This window comes from Erpetoichthys calabaricus, chromosome 2 (genome assembly GCF_900747795.2).
Source record: "Erpetoichthys calabaricus chromosome 2, fErpCal1.3, whole genome shotgun sequence".
Classification (NCBI taxonomy): Eukaryota; Metazoa; Chordata; class Cladistia; order Polypteriformes; family Polypteridae; genus Erpetoichthys; species Erpetoichthys calabaricus.
Genome location: NC_041395.2, coordinates 175,468,672 through 175,493,539, shown reverse-complemented (window position 1 = coordinate 175,493,539; position 24,868 = coordinate 175,468,672). Strand labels below are relative to the sequence as shown.

General features: G+C 37.1%; 1 protein-coding gene across 2 annotated transcripts in view; it reads right to left on the bottom strand.

Moving 5' to 3' along the window:
• crocc2 (ciliary rootlet coiled-coil, rootletin family member 2) overlaps positions 1–24,868 on the bottom strand; it is a 224,487-nt gene that overhangs the window by 76,905 nt on the left and 122,714 nt on the right. For both annotated transcript variants that reach the window (XM_051922722.1, XM_051922721.1), the window contains exons 9-18: positions 24,273–24,476; positions 21,772–21,868; positions 19,068–19,157; positions 15,225–15,440; positions 13,467–13,666; positions 12,511–12,693; positions 7,013–7,157; positions 5,139–5,285; positions 2,419–2,649; positions 682–875 (exon numbers count right to left, since the gene is read on the bottom strand). In XM_051922722.1, coding sequence (XP_051778682.1) covers positions 682–875; positions 2,419–2,649; positions 5,139–5,285; positions 7,013–7,157; positions 12,511–12,693; positions 13,467–13,666; positions 15,225–15,440; positions 19,068–19,157; positions 21,772–21,868; positions 24,273–24,476 — 1,707 coding nt within the window. The remainder of the gene's footprint in view (positions 1–681; positions 876–2,418; positions 2,650–5,138; positions 5,286–7,012; positions 7,158–12,510; positions 12,694–13,466; positions 13,667–15,224; positions 15,441–19,067; positions 19,158–21,771; positions 21,869–24,272; positions 24,477–24,868) is intronic.

Genomic DNA, 24,868 nt, shown 5'->3' with positions numbered 1-24,868 from the left:
TTTCTTCCATTGTTATGGTATATTGTTCCTTGTCTAATATGACAGTTGCACCTCTTTTGTCGGCTGGTGTGATAATGATGCTCTTATAATTCTGTAGCGATCGTAGAGCTTTCTGCTCTTTTGTCGAAATACAGTATGTGTAGTCAGATGTCTTGTGTATAACTAGCTGGCAATAGTGCACCTTATTTCTTGTGCGTTGTCTGTCGGTATTTTTTCGGTTAATAACTTGTGTTCCAGGGAACCTAGGAAATTCATGTCGGATGCTCAGGAATAAAAAATACTTTATGGTATGTGATTCGTCTTCTCCCTTTGTGGATCTCCAACTGCAAATAAATTTTATATATATAATATATATACTGTATATATATATATATATATATATATATACTGTATATATATAGTGTTGTATATACACTGCATATACTGTATAAATGTATAACTAGTAATTACTTGTTTAACAAATATACCACAGTAAAATGTATACTTGCGTGTCTATTCACCACTCCAGTGGCAGTAAATAATGTTATGCTATGTCTAGAAATTATGAATTTACAGCATTTTGGCAGCTAAGTAAAATTAATTACACGTGAGGAAAAGAACACATATGTAGACAGCAAGGCTCCTCTTTCTTAAGCTATTTTGAATAATAAATGGATGACTTTTATTTTTGACAAATCTTACTTTAAGGCTGCCACGTCCTCAATCAGCCCTCGGCACTCCCGCTCCACTGTGGCCAATTGCACACTCAAGCTGGCCTTATCTCTGGTCAGTTCCTCCTTTTCTTTTGCTGCTTGAAGAAGGGAGTCCGCCTGGCTCTCAAGTTCCCTTCGGCTGTGGCTCAGCTGGTCAGTGAGGATCTGTTTTTGTCGGTTTACCTGCAATAATAATAGATTAGTTGAGCAGTGAAAAAACCATAGCTTAGCCTACTGCAATGTAGTACCTGTGAGGAAAATAAACACAGATGGTGACTTTTAAAGCTATTTTATCACAAATTATATGTGTTGCCTGGTGGACTCTCACTGTGATTGGTGTACAACCCTGGGTTCAAATTTTGAGAATGGCCAATGTCTGAAAAGAGTCTGAAAGTTGTTCTGGGTATTCTAGTTTTCCTTTCAGACTGTAAAATAGAAAGAGATGTGCATATTAGTTTATTTTAGTTAGTATGGTTGTGTGAATGAATGTGACTTACTGGGGCACTGCCCAGGGGGTTCTTGTTCCCTGCAAACCTGAACATGATGCATACGTTAGAAAATGCAGTAGACAGATTGGTAAAAGCAACAAAATATCTTACAAGTGGCAATTGATTGACACACAATTATTTTTTTATAACTAATAACACTGTATTTCATTCATTTATAAAGCACACTCTACACATATCAATAACATTCCCACATTGAAGCTAACTGAAAATGTTTCATGTAGGCCCCCCAGCTCCAATGCTTTAAACCACTGTATGTGAAAAGTAAAGCAACTGCATTATTATGTGTTTTTGTAGGAATCTTGTCTAAAAGCCTTCTGGAGTGTATTTAATGAAATAGTAAAAATAGTGATTTTCTGGAGAAAGAGCAGATAGGATAAATACCCATACCCAAAATTTAGTCTGTGTCCCTCATAAAAAAGGTTATTACACAATACAGTATCATTGTTGTTCAGATGTGATAACATAGGCAGGAGTTACTGATTTTGGAGGTGAAAATGTGAAACAAAAGATAGTGAAAAGTTCAGTTTCAAAACAGTTAATGAATATTCTTTTTAGTCTCAGCAAATCAAGAAACTGTGTGGCCTGTTTAAATAGATTTGATTGTTCAAGTTTTCTCCCTTTACATATTTCAATAATAAACATCCATGCCCTGAACCTTTTCAGAGTCTCCTGGAATTTATTTTCCCATCAAAGATATTTGCCAAATGAGAATTAGTTTTTACGTCAGCTGTAGTGTATGGTGGTTCCCTTGTTATTTGTGCTTGCTCAACTGTGATACCCAGAAGCATAAAAAAACAAAAGCTGAGCACAGTAAAACCACGTGACTGAGCAGATGTGATCCACTTATGTTTAAATTATTCCATCGATTCATTTCCTGGAATTGCTTATTCCGAGTAAGAAACAAGGGAAGTTGGAAGCCTATCTGGGAAGAACTGGGCAAAAAGCAGGCCTACATCAATAGCAAGTTTAGAAAGTTGCCAATTGACTCAACAATCACATCTTTATGATAACTGCTTTAACTGGAGAAAACCCCACGTTCACAAGTGGAAAATGTAAGAATGTGGAATCTAAACACACAAAGTGCAGTGAGGTAGCAGTGCCAAGCACAGTGCAGTTGTCATAATTAATTAAATACAATTGCCCTATGCTAAAACAAATGCAGAATTCATGTAAGACTCTATTTGATTTATTCAGTCAAACACACAGGCAGATCTCACCTGGGTGTACTGTTCATGGAGCTGAGCCTTCTCATGCCGTAGGACATTAAGCTCCTGCTCAAGCTTCATCCTGGTTTCCTCCAGGGTAAGTCGGATGTTCTCCACACTGTTCTTTTCAGTTCTCAGGTCAAGCATCTCTTTTTCTAGTCTTGAAGCGTCTTCTCGCAATGTTAAACGCTCTTGTTCCAGTTCAAGTTTCTGCTGTCTCAGCTGATTCTTCTCAGAGTCAATCTGTAAGAAAATAATTTACGTAATATACAGTTAATAATTTTAGAGGGCTCATATCTTTTGCTGGCTTTGACTGAATAGACCAGGTTTATGACTACAGTAATCCCTCCTCCATCGCGGGGGTTGCGTTCCAGAGCCACCCGCGAAATAAGAAAATCCGCGAAGTAGAAACCATATGTTTATATGGTTATTTTTATATTGTCATGCTTGGGTCACAGATTTGCGCAGAAACACAGGAGGTTGTAGAGAGACAGGAATGTTATTCAAACACTGCAAACAAACAGCATAATATCTCGCACTGTCACCTGGCGGATTCCTCCAGATTTACGTAAAGTACGTGCGCAAGTATAAACACTACAACACTTGAGTAGCAGGAGCGTCCGCTGCAGCACGCATCGCGTGAAGTATAAACCTGGCCTTAAAATGCAATGAGTGACATAAAATGGTGAAAAGGTAAGCAAATTGCCAGAGGTTTAAATTTAAAGTTTAGGTCAGCAAACACTGAAAAAAGGACATTTCTAAATATTACAAATGGACCTTCTTCAGAGAAAAGCTAATAGCTTACAACCTACAGATGTTCTGCAGAAACTAAAGTAAATCATGCATTGCAAGTTGATATAAACAGTTTGCACTGGTGTCACAACTTCTGTTGATTACTTAAAAACCCTCTGTCTGTCTTAAATCAGAGTTGGAACAGACTGTGTTACTGCACCCTCTGAAGTACTACTTGGATAATATTACACTGTAGAAAGTGATAATGGCAAGAAAACTACAACTAACAAAAGAAAAGAGACAGAGCATCATTACCCTTAGAAGTGTTGCCCTTTCATTTAGAGAGATTATAAAAAAAATCAAAGAGTCAGTGAGTATGGCATCCAAATGCAATTGGAAACTGGAAGAAACTCTGAAAACTCTGAAAGGAAGAGATCTGGCAGACCCAAAATCACAACTCAATCTGATTCCAACCAGAAGAAATGTTTCTGAGGGTCACCAGCTTGCGTAATAGGAGCATCACAGCATAACAGCTTTAAGCACAGCTTAACAGTGGTTGAAAAAAGCAAGTCTCAGTTTCTGCTGTGAAAAGGAGAGTTGGTGCTGTTTTCTTCCAGTCTGCAGTAATCCACAGCTGGCATTTCAAGGCCCTATTTTGGCCTTAAGGAATGGCTTTCTTACTGCCACTCACACTGACTTGCTTTTATTGATCACTGTTAAACTGTGCTTGGAGCTGTTGTACTGTGAGGCCAGAAGTCTTTTGCATTTGGGACTAGGCTGCCTGGGGTGAAGCCTTTCTAGAGGCCCAGACCTGTTAGCAGGGTAGGTCTGCCTTTTTGTGCAGACTTGCATGCCTGTTTGTTAATTTTTATGTGTCAGGGATCACAACAGTAAATTAAATATAATGTTACGAAATGACATGTTTTATACTTAGGAATGAAAAATGCAATATATGCACAAGCATATCAGATAGATTCAGGATGGAACTCATTTCTGTCCACAACCATAAATTGTACAAAACAAATTGAAAAGCACTTTAGGCTGCTGGGTTATATAGTACAGTGTGTGGAGGTCAGTTGCTGTTGAATAATACACCGGTGAGGCCACCTCTGGAATATTATGTATGCATTTGGTTTCCATATTATAAGGAAGACATAATTGCAGTAAAAAGAAATCAAGACTGGAGCTAGTAGACTAATTTCAACACTGGAGACTATCTACAGAATTTTCATAGTCCAGTTCACACTGGCCATAGTGGATGCTCAGGTTACCCAAGATACAGATAGCTCCATATGTAGCAGAATGCAAAATGAAGCTCACAGGCCTTCCAGTGTGATGCATGAAGGAGGTTAGCAGTGAGACTGCCTATTCTGAAGAGATTTTACTGCTGGAGGTAAGACAGGAATGGCATGTCTAAAAGATTGAGACTCTAAGACATCAGAGGAAAATCAACAAAAAGAAATGAGGACAAAACGCAGGATACTTAAGTCCAGAAACTAAATACAAAGGTTTAGACATACGGTAAGTGTTCTTTTATGTTAATATGAAAACATTCAATAAAGGTTAACAAGTGTTTTGTACAACGTATGTAAGACTAATCATCATGCAGATGTTAATCTAAAATAATTACCTAACAGGGACCTTGAACCACAGATGGAATAGTAAATTATATACAAATAGTGCAACATATTTATCACAAAATGAACAGCTGTATATTGAAAAATTTATCTGTGCTACCATTGTAACATCATGTGTTTTCCTAGGTGTCTTCTTCCCTTAATGCAACATTATTTTAGATACTAAGGTGAACCAGAATATAAAAGCCATATTAGGTTGAATTGCCTGATGATTCATTCTTCTGTTTTTCTTATATTACAGTATGTATAGTCACAGGTTCTAATCAATATCACCAATAAAAGTAGATCATTAGCAACAGTTCACCTTAATGGACTGAAAGATTAGTAAGAAACACTCATTGAAGAAAAAAATGATCGAGAGACCTGTAGGATGAGACGGTTCAGCTCAACTTTGTCTTTAGCCAAGCCTTCATTCAAAGCACCCATTTTCGCCAGAGAGTCTTTAAGTGTTGCTTCTTCACTTTGGAGTTTGTTGAAGGCAAGCTCTTTCTCCCTGCACTGGGACTCGACCTAAATGAATCATGAGACACAGAGACCAAAATGCAAGAATGTCTGAGAAATATAGATTTTTAAATATTATTCATGATACAAATATACCACTGTCTAGTGACCACATCGATGGATGACTATGCTATAAGAAATGTCCCTTCACATACATTTACAGAAGCACACAGTCTTCCTACAGGTTCGCTATGTCTTGAGCTGGATTTTAGAATTATTTCCCCCTTATATGTAATTTTAAATTGTATAGGGCACTGTGATGGTGTGTGTCAGCTCCATGCTCCCACTTCCATTTTGGGAGCCTCTTGAACCCGACACCATTGATAGTCATGAGCAGGAAGAGCTGAGCAGATGAGGACAAACACACCAAGCAAGGGGATGGTGAAAAGTTCTCAGTGCTTTTATTATAATAAATCAACACAATCCAGTGTTAGAAAAGTGCCATGTTCCTTTTATAATAAATAAATAATCCATAAAAACAAAGTGCAAGTGGAGGTTAAAATGCAAATAAATAAATCCATTAAAACAAAGTTAAAACTCTGGCTCTTTTTAGCCAGTGAGCCTCGGTGTCCCTTTACAAATCTGACTACTCTTCGGTTTGCCCTCTCCAGACCTTGCAGCATGAGGAGAAGTCCCCCGGTGAAACCACACTCTGTCATCTCACTGCCACCGATTTGTTGGCTCCTCATGGCGAAAGCACACAATCCTGAGGTTGCTCCTGCTACTTAGACATTCAACATGAGCGACTCCTGAACACCGGCCACATGCTCCTTCCTGGGGCTCCACACCCATCTGCCTGCTTCCTCTAATTACACCTGCTCACTCTCTCACACTCCTGCCTCTCTTCTTCTTTTCTTTAACCTCCCTTCTCTCTTCTTCTTTTCTTTTCGTCTTTACTTTTTTTCTCTTGCAAGCTTGATTATTTATTTAAAAGATGCCAATCAGCCATGGACCTCACCTTTCCACAAGTACAGATTCATGTATTACAGTTCAGAAGGGTATCCTCATCACACCATAAATGTGGATGAAATTAAAGACATTTACAGGATGTTGACAGAGTAACTATTTAAAAAAATAACACAGTGATTACAGTTTTGTTCCTATTAATATAGGCTCCATTTTCAATATATCCTGTTATTTGTTTACATTCATTCATCCATCTATGTTTAGAGCCAGGCTCCATTCTGAACAAGGTGGCAGTCCACTGCAGAGGACACTCATACGTTCAAAGAGTCAATTTAGTGTCACTAATCAACATAATCAGCAAAGGAAAATATTTAAGCTTTCCAACCCATCCTTCTGGTTGTTTATAACTAATGTAAAAACATCTGCAAATGGAAAAAAGTAAACATGAAGAGCATGTTTTTTGGGTAAATCGTATGTCTGAAAATTGTCTGTGTGGTATGTACATGTTCTCACAGTATCTGCATAGATTTCTTTCTAGGTATCTCCCTTTTTCTGTCACATTCTTAAAGAAGTCTGTTATCTGTTGAATAGTAATTCTAAATTAATCCTGTGTGCATGAGTGGGCCCTGTGATACACTGGTGTCCCATCCAGATTACTGGGGAAGTCTCTTTTTCTGTATTACATTTTATGTAAGAAAGCAAAACACAGGAAAACACAATTAATACAAACATATTCACACACATAACCAATGCAGCATCTCAGTCATCATGCTCAAAAGAAGAAAAACACAAAGAAATCCATTAAAATTACACAGACAACACACACATACCTTAGCAAGGGCTTCTGCAAGGCCACCTTTCTCATCCTCTAAGACTTCCTTCTGCAGGTTTGCCTGATTCAGACTTTCTTTCAGCACCACCATCTCCTTCCTCAGGTTGGAATTTTTTGATTCAAGCTGTTCCAGGGCCTTTTGACTGTGAAAAAGGAAGATCAGTGTTAACTCACTCTGAAGTGTGCCTACTATCTCCACTGGCAAAAACAGAACATTTATCAATCCCATCTCGCAGATTTATTACAATCATGTTTCCCAGTAATCTGGTGCCCTACGTGACAACTATCATTAAGTGTCTGCTCGCTCTAAACTCAAAGGGTAGGTGTACCGTAGGATAAAGGTTTTTAGCCAAGTGGAAAAAATTGGTTCTTTTTTCATTACATTTATAAGAGTTGATATTTTTAAAACTAGACTTTCTTTATGTATTTTCTTGATTTCAGGTAAAAATGTCAGCATCAACTACTGCCCAAACAGTTCAGCCCAAAGACCCCACCAAATACCACCAGTTGAGACAAAATGCATGTTAGGACTTAGTAGTTAACAACCAACTGTGCAGTGAGGGTTTATATGGTTTTGAAAAAGCAAGCAAACTGCTCAGGGAATGACTAGATGTACAGTAGTCAGAAGCAGGCAGAAGTTAAACAGAAAGATGAAGAAAATTTGATATCATTAAACAAAAGTCAACAAACTGGAAAACACCTGAAGTATGAACATAAGAACTTAAGAAGTTTTGCTAAACAAGAGAAAACCACTCAGTCCAACAAGGTTGTTTGTTTAGCTGATAGCTAAGCTGTCCCCATGTCTCATCCAGACACTTCTTAAAGGTTGTAAAGGTTTCTTTTACAACTATATAAGTCAGTAGTTTGTTCCAGACTCCCACACCAAGTGCTTCCTGGCTTCAGTTCCTTTAATTCTCACTGGTGTCCTTGAGTAGATGATTCACTATTCAGTTAAAAGAATTCTGTCAAATCTACTTTATCAATGCTTTTGAGAACCTGGATTAGGATATCATGCAGTCTTCTATGCTCAAACTTCTTCTGTTGGCTGCTCCCATTAGGGGTCACCACAGTCACCAGTACGTCTTCAGTTACCACATCCATAAAATGTCCTTTTAGGCCTTCCTCTTTCCCTCTTGCCTGGCAGCTCTATCCTTAGCATTCTTCTCCCAATATGCCCAACATTTCTCTTCTGCACATGTCCAAACCAACACAATCTCGCCTGTCTGGCTTGGTCTCCAAACCATCTAACCTGTGTTGACCCTCTAAATGTACTTGTTCCTACAAATGAGCAGGTTTAATTATCTGAGTCTTTCAGACTATGACATGTCCTGGGATACAGCCGGCTGCTCTCCTCTGCATAACTTCAAGTGCTGCTATATCATTTTATTTGCCATTTTAATAGCTTCTGCACATTGTTTAAATGATGAAAATGTTATGTCAACATAAACACCTAGATTCTTTTCAGATATTGCTTCCTGTATGACAGTATGACAGTTTTATATTTATAATTGATGTTCCTTTCGCTCTCATGTACCACTTTGCATTTTACATTACTTTACTACATTATATTGCAAGTGTTTGCCCAGTTCTAAAGTCTGTCTTTGTGAATTGTTTTTGCTGTCCTCTCAGTATCTGCCACTCCTCCAGTTTTTTAGCAGATTAACTACACTACAACAAATGTCATTATTATAAATCAGAAAAAGTCTGTACTCTTTGACTCCTGCCAGTTAACCAACTGGAGATCCAGTTTTGTAGGTTACCTCTGATGCCAGTAGCTTCTAGTCTCAGAATTAGTCTCAGATGTGGGATATATCAGAGGCTTTTTGAAAGTCTAATAAATGATGTAGTATGATTTGCTTTTGTCAATTACTGCAGTTGCCTGTCCAAAAATATCTAAAACATTACTTTGGCAAGATCTTCCAAAACCCATGCTGCCTGTTATTTAGTATGTTATTTCATATAGGTATTTTTCTAATTTAATTCTTATTATAGTTTCCATATTTTTGTATGATACAGAATTGTTGGTCTGTAATTGGGGACATGAGAGTGCACTATAGATTAAGGTATCATGACCTAGATGAACATGATGTCTGAGGGCAGATAAGTAATCAGAACTTGGATCATAAAGTCAAATTGTTATTATCTGCCCCAAAGATGGTGGCTGAAACCACAAAGAAATCCTTCCCAAATGTAATACTTAATTTTATTTAATAAATTGAGGCAATGAAAAATTAATGAAAGAACCCTACACACAAGGAAACCCAAAAGAGTAGACCAAGGCTTCAACAATGAACAAAACTAAAAAAAAACAGTAAAACTGACAAAGAGAAAACTTAAGAAACTAAATTCTTCAATATTAGATGAAAAATAAATGTATAAAGTAGAAAATAACTAATTAACAAAGGAGGCCAAGAAAGGAAATAAAAGTTATTCAAAGAAACAAATAAACAAGAAAAGAGTTAAAATTCAAAACCTAAAACTTAATTTGCAAAAGTATAATTTATCATTCAAGAACACTAAAAGAGTCAGAAGACAGCCACCCCTTTAACAACAGAAACACAAAAGACGCTGAAGGACATGGCAGCGAATGTTGTTCTGATGCCAGTGGCAGCCAGGTGACTTTTATAGGTGACTACGGACCACAGCACCTGTGAGATCTAATTGTATATAGGGCCTCATTCCTGCAAATAATTTAGAGTAAGACATCTGATCTCCATAATCCTGAACTGAATAACCAGGTTAGGAAATAGATGGACAGATTGTTATTTTGTGGATCTCTGCTTAGACACATACTGACCACAAACCCATGATTCATGCTGCAGCATTTATATATACCACTCACCCCTTTCTACTCTTATTATACTTTTTGAAAGAATACAAATCTGATAAACAGCACATATGTAGATACATCTTAAATGTTGTTAGATTTTTAGAGTTTTTTAGACACAGCTTAACTGTCACATTAGTTTTAATTTGATACAGCTTCTTTAATGGTAATCTGCATCCCAAAGGTCTTCAGCTTGCACAGCCAAACTGGAGGGTAAACCCGTTTTGTAAATAATTTCGGGTTAAATAGTAAGGTTGGGGGGCCGGGAAGGGTTGTCATTTGAACCTAAGTTGCTGTGTCACTAACTCCATATTTAAAAAACTTAAACTTTAAAGAATACTCTTTTCCCGTTAGTTATTGTCGTATTTGGTGTTACTGAAAAGGCTGGCTTACGAAGCCCAGTTTGTTTGCCTTGGCTGGAGGGTTTTGTTGTTTGATGTCATTTTTGGACTTACTTTAAAACTTTTGTTGAGTTTTGACAAATCACTTGTCACTTCATTAGGCAGCTCACAGGCTTGCGAGAGGCTAATGCGTGGAGGCAGGGAGAATTGGCTGCAGCTGCGCTGCTACTAGTAAGGCGTGGCTCATGACATCGTTTAGCATTTACTGGCACTGAGGTGGCCATTTGCCAAAAGGAAGTGGAACCTGGCTCAAAAAAAAAAAGAAAACATCAAGCCTGGAGGCTAACTGTTAATTGCTAGCAGAGAGGGATGAAACCCAAAAAGACGACTGCAGGTTTTTCCTTTGAATTTGCAGAGCTGAAGCCAAAAGTACAAAGTATTATCAACCGATAAAGAAGGCCCACATCAGCCGTCTTCTTTTTTTCTCTATTTTGGTATGCTTATTTTATTCCTGTGGTGTTAATTAAAAAAATGTTGGCCTGTGTAATCCATTGGTTATTTTACCTGTGCAATCAAAAATTTCATCCTTATTAGATTAAAAAAAAAAGATGACATATTTCTGTACTTTCTCTGGCACTGAGGTTTCACTTTCATGTGAACATTCAAATTCATGCTGAAGACCTGAGATGACTGTCTTATTTAACGAGTTTCCTTCTGATCTCTTATCCAGCACGCTCTGGTAATCTTTATCATCTGCTCCTTCATGCAGTACTGGGCAACTCACATTATAGCTCAGTTTGAATGATATCCTATTATAAGGTTCTTTGTTGATTCTTTTTTATTCAGCTCTGAACAGCAAAACAACTAACTGTGTACAAAAGGAACACTATTATTCCAAGCGGTCATTTTAAAATAAAATATAGCACAATCAAAATGAAGAACCTGGTTCAGCCACTGTGCTACAGCACTGCAGTTAATTTTGCTTTTATGTATGCTTAAGCCCACTGAGTTCCAGGGATCACCCAATCTTAAGGCACTCCACTGAATAGACATTGCAGTGTGTAACAGACACAACAAAAGAAAGTTTATCAGAGATTTAATGATTTAATAAGAATGGTCCTCATGCGGGTTGTCTGTACAATGTGCACATGATACGCTTTTCATTGAATGCACAAATGTAAGTGAATGTGATTTTGAAAACAATTTACAGAAATCAAGGAAATAAAATCTACAGTTTTCTGTTTAGGTTTTACTCAAAAGTTGAGGATAGAGAAGAGTTAGCAGTAGTCCATAAAGTTACTGTAGTGAATGTGAGTTTTGAACTGTTGCAAGCCAATTCAACACATATTTTTGGAATTTCTGAACATGGATTTCTGGCCATTAATGATTTCTATTCTTATGATGGTGACTTTTGCAGAGGAGGAGTAACTAAGTTATCAAAGCATTCATTCCTATTTTCTATGTCTCTCTCTCAAAAAAAAAGCACTTCCTAGAAGATCTCAGCATTAGGAGCTTTTGTTTTGTTTTGGAAATTTTGTGTCTTGGTTCTGTGTTTTGGATTTTGATTATTTTTATCTTTCTGTGTCCTAGTTTTTGACCTTAAGCCCATCTCTGTTTAAGGACTGTTTCGGTTCTGAGTTCCAATTCCTTAATTACATTCTTTCGATTTTGCCTTAGGGTAATCTTTTATATTGCACATTAACTGCACCAATTATTTAAAATTGCTGTGTTGATTAGAATTCACTAAATGTGTCTTAACTCTTAGTGTGAATAACATTATGCCTTTGTGCTCTTCAGAGCTTCATAGTGTAACAGAGTAATTTGGGAAAATAAACTTTGTATTTTATGAAGACCTGGGGCCTGGTAGAATTCCCACTAAAACATGGTATACAGACAAAAGTGGAAATTTGTGTAGGCACAAAAAAATTCAGATGCACAAAACCGTGCATAAACCAACTTCCATGCATTTCTGCTCCATAAATCCCAGTCAGCACGAAATGTACCGCACATGTATGCGCCTGCCACCCTACCCTGACTCCTCCCAGAATTACACCCCTTTGAATATGCAAATCAATATAAATAGCCCCTTACATTCTTTTGTGAAAAGACAATGGCAAAAGCATGGGGAAAATCTCTACTTACTTTCAGGAATGAAAATTTTAATCTAAATCGCAACTTTTAACCTGAATCAAATTCTTCTAATTGTGTTTAATCAGTTTGATATTTTATAATGTAGAGCTGTCCAAAGCAGGGGTAGGAAGCTAAAGTCTACCATAATATGTTCATTCCATTTTGAAGTTTATTCACAAATGTAATATGCTCTCTAACCTGCGTTCTAGCTCCTTCCGACAGTGCTCCTTTTCTCTTTCTAGATCCTCTTTCTGATCCTCCAAGTGGTCACGCTGGCGCTGCAGATCAATGTTCATGGCTTTTAACTTGTCAAGGTCACCCTGCAAGGTATCAATTTGTTGGTTCAGGCCCTGGATCAGCTTTTCCAGATTTCCTTTCTCGCTAAGTGAACACAAAAATTAGAGTTTAAAGGTGAGCACAAAATGACTTTATTCACAGAAGACAAAATCGAGTTTGTAAGTAATCTTTCTGTTATTCCAATAAGCAAAAAAAGACATTTTTTTTAACTTTTTCATTATCCTGCACAAAGATAACTTTCAATACTAAAATGAAAAAAAGCCATCCTGCAGTACCACTACTCGTTATAAAGTAGCCATGTGAAAATGATACCCAATTGAAAGTTTATGAAATGCTACAGTAGCCTCACCTTTGTAGCAACTCACATGTGAGCTGCTGTGGGTTGGAGTCTTGAAAATTAGAATATGTAAGAAAGTAAAAAAAACATTTAGGATGATATTTTTTTCTTGTTCAAAAGAGTTTGGAACCAGTTGGGAAATGAGGGTAATGATAAATTAGAAAGTTTAGAAGGTTGATTTGAATAGAGTAGTTTCTCTTTACATATCCATCCAATCATTCTTCCAGGCATGCATTTATGCATTTTCTAAATCAATATTTTTAAATTGATCATCCATATGACAAAGGGGGCAAGGCATGAACCAGTCAGTCACAGGACCCCCCCATTCAGACTACATAATTTAGTTTTTCCAGTCCATCTGACTACTTCACTTTTTATTTTGGGAACAAACATAAACATATGCAACCATCACACAAAAGGCAACACAAAGCAGCAATTTAAGTGCTGATCCACCTATGGCACCTATCATTACATATTCAGTGGGCACATATTTATATTTAAAAACATGTACTCCCCTTACCTTCCAATGAGCTCAATTGATGAACGGTAGCGTTGGGCATCCCTTTTGCTCTCTTCCAACGATCGTTCAGCCTGTTGACACTCAAGTCTCATATGTTGCAGTCTCTGTTCTAGAGATCTCTTTTCTGAATCGTTGTCAGCTTGCTGCTTTCGCAGGGTCCCTAGTTGCTCTTGAGCCACATCCAAACGAGTGCGGAGTTCCTTCAGTCCGATAAAAGAAAAAGCAATGAGAAATGATGTTGTTACATTGAACACCTTAATCTTAAAGCAAGTGTAATTCCTAAAATTGTAATGGTGCTGACTATCATACAAAAGCCTAGGAATGGCAACAGCACTCAGCCACCAGCAATATGAGCAGGCATTCCATATTCAAATTCAGTGCCACCTGCAGGGAAGCCTATAAAAAGGTCAGGCTTACTATAATGGCACATTCTAGTGTGCGTTCTAAGGAAAGCAAGTTACCTAAAAGAGTGATTAAATCAGCAAAAATCCAGTATTGGCAAGCATTACATTATTATGGAAAATACATCTGACATTTGTACCCTTGTGTCTCTTAAGTTCATTGGCTAGTCTGTCTTTACACTGTCTCATGATCCAGAAATTAGTGCAATCCTAGTTCATTTTGTAACTGTAATGCCATCTCCTAATAGATGTAAACCACAAAATAAGATAACCCAAATATTAATTTGCACTGACATAATTATTAGTTACAAATGGTTTTGCGGGCGGCACGGTGACGCAGTGGTAGCACTCCTGCCTCGCAGTAAGGAAACCTGGGTTAACTTCCCGGGTCCTCCCTGCATGGAGTTTGCATGTTCTCCCCATGTCTGTGTGGGTTTCCTCTGGGTGCTCTGGTTTCCTCCCACAGTCCAAAGACATGCAGGTTAGGTGCATTGGCGATCCTAAATTGTCCCTGGTGTATGTGTGTGTGTGTGCCCTGCGGTGGGCTGGCACCCTGCCCGGGGTTTGTTCCGGCCTTGCACCCTGTGTTGGCTGAGATTGGCTCCAGCAGACTCCGTGACCCTGTGTTAGGATATAGCGGGTTGGATAATGGATGGATGGATGGTTTTGCAAGTAACACAGAACATGGGGTCAGACTGTTTTATAGGTAAATTCAGATATATTATTAAATATACCCTACATGGAGAAAAACACCATTAGTGTTAAATCTATTAAGATTTGTGTGAATATAATGTTATTGTTACTTTGCAATATTCTACTACATACAAAAAAAGTATTGCATGTATCATTCACAGCAATAACATCCCTTTACCTAAATGTAACTATTAGTGAAGACTAAGAGGTAACGTGTGGGACTCGGACATACCCAGACTTTATTTTGCAGAAACTGAAAATGATTGGAGTAATGGAATGTCAATGCCCCCTATTTATCTGCTTATTATGGCTAAAAAGCATTAGGATGTGCACATTTTATAACTAAAAAATATTCATGTTTCCTACAGGCACATTTTCAAGTTATAGTGAAAGTCATGGAATTAACAGAGCAAAAGTGGAGCATGTGCCAGTTCATTACAGAAGTTCCTCACACATGATCAATTTTAAAATGCAAACCAATCCATCAACATGTCTTTGGACTATGGAAAACCTCGGAAAAACTACCTCAACCGAAGAGAAAACAAAAATGCTGTGCAAGAGATCAATCACAACCCACTTGCTGTGAGGCATTGTGCCTCTTTAGTAATCAATCATATTAATATCATCATAAATAAAGGTCCATAAATTTGTCTTTTAAACTCACCTGCACCTGAAGCTGTCGTCTCTGTAGAACACTCTGGACAGCCACTACAGCAGAGTCTCTGAAGGTTGGGGAAGCACTACGGAGGGGTGAACGAGCACGAGTAGGAGAAAGTGCACGGCCAGGAGATGAATGACGAGGAGGCATAAATGTTGAAACTTCACTGATGTCTGCACTACCATCTGAAGGCATGCTGCTGTCAAAATCAACACGTGCTACCTAAAGAGGACAGAGAAAAGGAGATGAAATTTATGTACATTAAAGAAAAAGGCTAAAAAATAGCTTTAAATAGTAATGAAAATAGACACTTCGACCTCAGTCAGAAATATAATTAATAATATGTAGGCAGATTTTCCAAAAGACACTGTAAAGTCCTAGTGATAACCTGAAAAATAAGTTATAGCAGAGGCCTCATTAAGAGGCCTCAAGGGATTCTTTTGCTTCATTGACTCTATATAGTTAGAAGCAAGTAACTGCCTCAAAACAAGTACAGTAGCTGCTGAGATCAGTGCATTTACTGTATAAATATATAAAGTCCATAATGGTGAAACAGAAAAGAAATGAAAAAATGCAATTGACTAAACCATACAAATTAAGTAGTGTTTGAAGGACAAAGAAGAAAAATGCACAGAAGAAGCAAAAAAGGCTAATAATCACAGTGGGAGAAAATGTTCATGGGTCAGTTTATTACATTCTAATATGGGTAAGAAAAGCTGGTAGTTTCCTACACCATTAGACCCATTTGGCTGAAAATGCATGTACATGCTGTATGTTGTTACACACCTGTATATTTATGCATACTGTCATGTATGTAAACTTATTGCAAGCCTTATGTTGTTCTATTATGGGGAACATAGGGAGCTAGGGGCTAGGGGTGGTAGATGTCACAATTACACCCCAGCTTACTCATTTGTCCTTTTCCTGTTCAGCCTTGAGGGTAAGGTCACAAAAAAGGAGCATTGAATCTGATGCCAAACCATATCTGCTTCTTTCGATCTCCAAATTACTTGTTCGTGCCTTATAGGGGCTTCATCTCTGTTCCCTGTTTGATTATTAATAACTACTTTTAATCTAGATTGAAACAATCTGTGGCAGGGCCTTCATTGGATCAGTTGCTTTCAGCTGTTATAGGTTGCCTGATGGAAATAAAAGGGTTCCTGGATGCCTCAGCAAACTGTTATGTTCATCAGCTCACTTTTTGCTCTTTGAGAAAGGTTGGCATTCTTGAGAATAATTTTTTGGCAGTTTTGTCCTTCCCATTTTGGGATGATCACAACAATGTGAATCCAACATAGCATCAGTCATGACTGGTGATGCCCAAAACAAAATTGAAGATTCAGTGAAAACAAAAAACAAACAAATTGCAAAACAAATTATGTTTTGTGGCTTGCAAAATTCATGCCATTGATAGAGGAAGAAAAATGTTTAGGCCATGTCTAAAAGAGTTTTTTTTTGCATTACTTCCACATGTCTCTGCCTGTCATTTACTGTTTAAATAAGGATCTCTAGCAAAACAAAAAAAAAAAAAGAAAAAACAAATCACTGGGCTCATTTCATGTCACGTGTAGATATTTTGTTGAGCAGAGAGGCTGTATTCTAATTGTTCTTGTAGTATGATACCTGCTTTGCCAATAATGATGACAATCTTTGAAATAATAATCAGAGACCAAATGATGCTCGAAACTCAACAGCACTTATAGAATGGATATCCTGAGCATCTTCTGCAGGAATAAAGAAACAGGAAAGTTTGTTTGTTAAGAAATTTCAGATTTGCACAAGGTTCATTTTGACATGCCTGCCTGTGGGAAATATACAGCATGTCAAATTTTTAGGAAACACAATGTTATCCACCATTGTCAGTCATAAAATAGAATTGTTTTGACTGTTGTGTTTCAGATTACATTTAATAAGCAAGCAGTTCAAAAAAACATCAGGTGAACTGGACATTAGGGAGCAATATTCCTGTTTATTTATTCCAAAAAACTAAAAAAAAAATCTTTTTATTTAGTTTCAAATTTTGTGATTGTAAAAACAGTAATAATATACATTTACAGTATATAGTGCTTTCCTCACTACTCAAAGCACCTTACCTAGAGAGTGGGGTGCCACTTCAACTGCCATCAATGTGTACAATCTACCTGGATGATGCAGCAACAGCCATTCTATCCCAGTATGCTCAGCACACATGAGCTATTAGTTGCTGAAGTGGTGAGAGATATAGTTAGCCAATTAGGGACAGGGGATGATTAGGGGGTCAGAATGACTAGGCAATAGTGAACAATTTAGCCTGGACATCGGGATACACCCTACTCTTTATGATGGATCTTTAATGACCACAGAGAGTCAGGACCTCGGTTTCATGTCTCGAAAGACGGCACCATTATTTTATAGCATAGAGTCCCCAATTTTGCACTGGGGCATTGGGACTCACAAATAGACCACATTGCAAGCATTCCCTGTTGGTCTTTCAAACACCTCTTCCAGCAGCAACCCAAGCTTTTTCCTAGATGGTCTCCCATCCAAGTACTGGTCGGGCCAAACATGCTTAGCTTCAAGTGGAATATCTCTTCTGAAGTTCAAATGGTATGGCTGCTGGCCTAGTGCAAAACTAATTCATCATTAATTTCACTGAAGTGTACACAAAGCTAAACTTTACTCTTTGCTAATCACTAGTCATGATCTGTGCACTGGTGTTGCCCAACATGCTGCTTTTCTTCATTAACAATCTAGCATGCTCTGCATGCTTCCTTATAGATAGATAGATAGATAGATAGATAGATAGATAGATAGATAGATAGATAGATAGATAGATAGATAGATAGATAGATAGATAGATAGATAGATACTTTATTAATCCCAAGGGGAAATTCACATACTCCAGCAGCAGCATACTGATAAAGAAAATGTTAAATTAAAGAGTGATAACGATGCAGGTATACAGACAGTCAATAACTTTGAATCATGTTAACGTTTACCCCCCGCCGGATGGAACTGAAGAGTCGCATAGTGTGTGGGAGGAATGATCTCCTCAGTTTGTCAGTGGAGCAAGAAAGTGACAGCAGTCTGTCGCTGAAGCTGCTCCTCTGTCTTTTGTGTTTTTTTTCACCATTCATACTTATTAAATGTTTGCTAATGTGCTAGAATAATGAAAAGCAAATCTCAGAGCCTTTGGGACGAGACCAAAATGAAGGAAGAGAAAGCCAAGTAAAAAATAATTTTTAATGGTGAAAATATGCTTAACTGGCTTTTGATCCTCACTGCCAATTTAATTATACAGAAGGCAAAATTTACTAAAATAGGATGAACATCATGTTCATTGGAAAACAAAATCAGGAATACACCAGTATCAAAAGCACAAATTTAGAGATCTTAAATTTGATAGATCTTAACTGAAGCAAAAGCATAAAGAATGCATTGACTTAGGAGTTACAGTGAGAGTTCTGCTTAAATACACACCTCTACGTACTACGTTACTGCCTTGTAATTACATGTATTAAAGACGTTACTCAAATATGCATGACCAAAAGCAAAGGCATTGGGTCAGCTTGGTGGTAAGGTAGGTAGTATCAAGGAATGGAGTGCTGATCCAACTTTGACAACTGTTGCCAAATGAAGATAACACTAAGAGCAGTAAGGTGAATATAATACTGAATTTGAAATAATCATTGATTTGTATTAGAGGTGTTTTTCTCAAATCACTACTACAACAAGTAAATTGTCTGTCAAAAAACACATTGTCTGAAATTATAGTGTTAAAAATGAAGGCAGCCCAACTACAGGTTATAAAACATTTCATCTTTATAATAGAATATAAGCATTGGGACCAACAGAGTATGTTAAACCTACCTGAGTAATATTGTGGATAATCTGATTTAAATTTTCTGTCTCACATCTGAGCATCTCAATCTCGGAGGAGTCTTGAACCTTGCCAGCTTCCTGCAGATAGGCATCAAAGAATACGTTTGCAGTAACCACTCATTTGGCCTTTAAGTACAGTAAATCTTACTGTATATTTTTAAGGGACTAAAGAAACACTGTTACATTTGGTTAATACATAATCTCTCTTTCATGAAATGCAGCTTTATATTGCAGTTGTACAGCTGACTATGTAAAAGTTAAGTATTGAGTGAATTGATAATTAAGTGAATAAAATATTTTTTAAGGTGTATTGTCCAGAAAATACACATCAAATCAGATAATGCATGTAAAAAGGTATATCATGGTGTGATGAGTGCATCCTTGGACAAACCTAGTTCAACAACAAGTATAAGGCAGAACAGTAAATGCTCAAATACCCCATCTTACTTTCATAATGTATTTCATGTTTCTTTCCTGACATTGATCTGTTTGGCTGTTTCTCTGCCAACTAACTGCACCTTGTGCAACCATTTATATGTACCTGCTTGAGTCACATAATTAGTAAACCACATTATGTTAGCATCAATGGTTTTACTCAAGCTTGGGTTTAATAAGAACAGACTGGAGATATAATTACAATAGCCACACATAAGACTTATTTTATAAACAAGCCATACAGCTTTACTTCTGCTGCTAGAAGTTCCAAAGCAAATCATTTCATGTGTTTGCTTCTCCTTGAATGTTTATGTTTCCCTGGTTTAAAGATCTTTCTGTTTATTTCATTTTTGTGTTTTTTTTTTTCAAAAATATTTTTCATATTGTGAGGGAGGACCCAAAATTCTCAGAATCAGTCAATAGTACAGGAGTAGAGTGTGTTTACCAATATGTCTGTAGGTACCATGTGCCTATAAGTGTGGTTAATCAGCCAACCGAGTGGCATTGTGCTGAGTTGATCGAGTGCGTACTTCTGCTGTTTATTCTACAATCACACAAGTGATTTCGGCAATTTTTTTCTCCATCCCACCAAGGCAGATTTTCAAGAGACAACAATGATTATATTTGTTGACATTGACTGACTTGCTCATAAAAGGTTTATTCCTTGTGGACAGATTATTAATCAGTGACATTACATTGAAATGCGGTGGCGTCAATGGTAAAACATCAGGAAAAAATATGTCCAGACCAGTGGCACATGCAAACCTGCATTTTGTACTCTGACAAAGCACCTACATACACGGCATTGTCAGTCAAAGTTGTTGCTTTTCATCACTGGTATTCACCAGATCTTGCTCTATGAGACTTCTTTTTGTTCCCAAAATTAAAATTGAGACTGAAGGGATGAGGATTTGTTACCATGGAATTAATACAGGAAAGACCTCTAGAGGCTGTAGACATAATAACAAAACATGAGTAAAGGAAATGTTAACAGAAATGGGAGAAATCCTGAGACAAGGGTATTGCATCTTCAGTAGAGTATTATGAAGGTGATTAATAGGGAATTGTTGTAAGCTTTGTTATAGTTTTTTTTTTAATAATTCTTGAAATTTTTGGGTGCCTCCTTTGTACTTAATTCTGTTTTTTGTTTTGTTCTTTCTGTAAGCTATTTTTTTTAATATGGTGTTATTTATTTATTAGTTTTCAATGTTGTATTATGTTAACATATGTATTTTATTTTCTTTGTTCTTTGCCCTCTCTCCAGAATGTGGAACCTAAGAAGTGAGGGCCATTTAATTATACAGGGTGGCCCACAAAAAAGTGGCCCTCCTCCACCAAGACGACTCCTGTCTCGTCTGCCATCCAATAGGTGGCTGCAGTCGTGTTGCCTGCCTTGTAGAGATGTATTGACACACAAGAAGATTACCTTCAGCATCTTCTGTAAATGTCAGTACCAAATTTGATCATTTTTCTCTTCACCACATAATGCAGTTATCTCAGTGGAGATGGGCCACTTTTTCGTGGGCCACCCTGTAGTTGTTGCCCGGAGGTGTGTCACCAGAAGTCACACATTACTTGACATCACTGGCACGACTCTGTATAAGCTGACATTTTTAGGGACTCATTGTCTAAGACTATGGATACCTTGTAACAGCACTGTTTGACTCTATAGTGAAATTCCGGCAAACTAATAATAGTGCTTTTCTTTTGACTTTGATTTTGGGTTCTCTACTTTGGCTTTAAGACAGATAGCTTTGTTTCCTGGTTTCTGTGCTTAAGTCTTTTGTTTCATCTCTCGGTCTACTTGCTCGTAATCTGCCATTTCTCATTGTCACAACACTGGATTTTTAATATCTTGGATTTGTATAACGTACCAGTTTTGTTTTCTGCACTTTGTTTGTTTACTCTCGGGTTTTGCTTTTTAAGCAAACCTTTTTTTGCTGCTTTTTCCTTGTTTGTATATTTTTGATACTTTAAATAAATCTTTAGAAATATTTAAGGACATTTGTTTGTTTTTGCTGGGCCAGAGATTTTACAGTTTGTCCTCTTTCCCTTTTTGTGGACTTTTGGACATTAGAAGCCTATTTTGCATTTTTGGGCCTGTGCAGGTAATAAGCCTGCTTGTTGAATTTGAGGCTACTTGAGAGTGGTAAGACCTATTCTTTTGATTCAGACCTGTGTGTTTTGTTTTGTTGTAAAACCTGTACCCTTTTTATATCTTTGGAGATCACTTACGTAGAAAACATAATTTACTTACCAATTTTTCAACCGTTTCCTGTAAAGCTAATATGTCAGCCTCCTTCTCAGAAACTTGGAGCCTTAGGTGTTTTACCATGTCTGTTAATTCTAGGATTCTAAGGGGAAAACACATTTCAGCATGAACATTTAATTTTAGATAAAGTCTTAGGTAAAGAAATCTGAGACTGAACATCAACAAATAAACTTTATGTATGTTTGCATACCCTACCATGCTAAAAACTTCAAAAATAACCACCCCTATTTAAGATACGGTCTATAATTTTGTTTGCTGGCACTTTTACATTAATATTTCCCTGCTCAGTAAATCTACTATTCAATTATCTGCTTTTATGCTTTGGACCTTCAGTTTACTAAGCACTGATAGAATTTGTGTCTTCAACCTTTAGGGACAATCAATAATTTTGAATAAGCCTTTACTGTATAGAATATTACCAGATCTTAAACTATGATAGTATTTATAGAGTACAGTACAGTAACTTGAATCAAAATTGCAAAACAGTCTAAGACAAGATTGAGTCATAGTCATAAAGGAAGGTTTGGTTCATAAAACTGGTAAGTGAATTTTTAAAGGACTATGTTAGAAAGCCAAAAATGAGATGCCTAAAGCTGAGATTAAGTGTCAGTAGTTGCCGTTGGACTTTGTAATGTACTTAAGATGCTTGTCATAGGAAGTGTTTAATGGAACCTAAAAAAGTAGAGCTCTGTCATTAGGAAGACACATGTAACTGTCCATTCTCTCCCCAGTGAAAAGAAAAATACATCATCACCAGAACCATGTGGTAAATTCCCATCTTTACCCACCCCTGCTGTCTGTCAAAAAAATTTTTAAAAATCCTCCAACCACATTTGCAAGTCTGAAAACGTGGGAGGCACAGACTTGGAGAAGACCATGAAAGAAAAGAAGATTTTTCAACCACCATTGAACCGCCGCATCAGAGAAGCATTATTTTTCATTTCTGTCTTTCCTGCTTACTCTCCAATAAATTATGAACTCTTCTTGGAATCTGAAATCTTTTGGTTTGGTCTTGTCTAGGCGTTTACCAATCTGGGATGAGTTTCCTGAAAATTATGAATCCTAGTACTTTTCCCAAAATCCCTCTTAATTGTACATGTTATGTATTAATTTTAAAATTAAAATTAATTACATTTTAATGGTTTATTGGCGTGATATTTGGTACTTCTGTGGAAGATGTAAACTTGTGAAATGTAATACGAAACAAAAACGACATTATAACACGCTAAATGATTAATTAAAACACATAAATCAGCAGGAAATTGGAAACCTATTGCTTCTAAGACAGTGTAAAAGAATATGGACACACCGGAATAAAAAAGATAAATAAACTTTTCTTTTAGATGAGATAATAACAAACTGTTTTCTTACTAAGGCATGTGGCAGCTTTTCCAACAATAAAAAGAAGCAGGATATAACATAGAATAACATAGAGAAGAGAATGAGACATCACAACGTACAACACAATGGCAAGAAGAAAATCAGAGGAATTAAAGAGAGAAATAGCCAGAACTGGAGGTGGGTAGATAACAACATTTTCTCTTTCCCCAGGGGAGGAACACAGGTACAATGAACTGCACACAAAGTCTTCCAGCAAGAAATCAATGAACAAAACAAAATGATTATGTAAAAAGGTAGTGATGATTGACTGCCTAACTTTCCAACCTCTGTCCCTTGTTCATCTTACTCTTCATTAAGTGGGAGTACACTCGCTCTAACAGCAATGCTGTACAGTATTGCACTGACAAATATTGCAGCATAGCACTGCTAGGGTGAAAATCTGATGCCATCTACTAACCTTAGGAAGACAGTGAAAGTGTATCCAGTCTGTGGATTCGCTAATTTGATGTTTGGTTTTGTTCTTTGACTGCAGGTTATTTAACAGTGTCAACAGGTGTGAATGAAAACAATACTGTTAATAAATATTAGTAGGTTAAATTTCCACAGAATTGTTTACATCTTGCCTGAAGAAAGGGCCTGAGTTGCCTCGAAAGCTTGCATATTGTAATCTTTTTAGTTAGCCAATAAAAGGTGTCATTTTGCTTGGCTTTTCTCTACACATAATTGAAGAAAGGTGTGCTCTGTCTGGTGACCTTTACCTATCGTTAAGATCTGTGGTGTTTAAGCCAGTTTAAGTAACATTAAGCAATTAATGATTGATTCAAGGAGTAGATTATGAATGATTTAATGGTGACACTGTAGTTACACTGGGATTATGAAATGTTTATAAATTACCTATAAATCTTAAGATAGAGTGTATAATGTTTTAGTACTACAATGTTTTCAGGGAAATCACCACTACAAAAACTAGAAATTAGAAAGGTGATAATTGTGGGTAGGCAACATAGTAAGGTGAACAGCTAAAGCATGACATCAGGTAACATCCCCAAAAATGTTTACATTTTATTACACTTAAAGTACACTTAGCAATATGGATACAGTGTATTAATGAAATTATGAAAGTTAACCAGTGTTATTGGCAATACCTGCTATTGAGCTCAACCTTCTCACTATCCCAGCGGCTCTGCAACTGCATGGCTTCCTTCAGTTTATCTTTAAGCTGTTGCTCAATCAGTGCTATGTCCTGGCCTGGAACAATTTTCTCTGTTAGATTTGACTGCAGGTTCAGACAGGCGGTTTGCAGGCGACGAGCTACCCGAGTAGAGTCTGAACGAATCTCTGAAAGGCTCCTGCAAGGTGACACATACTGTGTTAAACATGAAGAACTTCAAACAATAAAATCACATGAAGAAAAATATCACATTACAATAATGAAAATTAAATATAAATACTTCTAAAAATTGAATGTGATAAAATCAGTTTTATACTGTAACATTGAGCTTAACAGGACAGACCAGGCTTACGTTAATCTTAAAAGACACCACAACTTCTTATGGGGTATCAGAGGGTACTTTAGCTTTGACAAAATAGCTGGATCATATTTTGGCAATCATAGCTTCTCTGAGTATAAATGCCTCCCTGCAACCACCTAAGAGCATGGTGATAATCAAGCATGATTCCTATCACTCCCCAGTTTCTGGATTTACATTGATGCTCCAGGAAACACTTGTTAACATCTCCA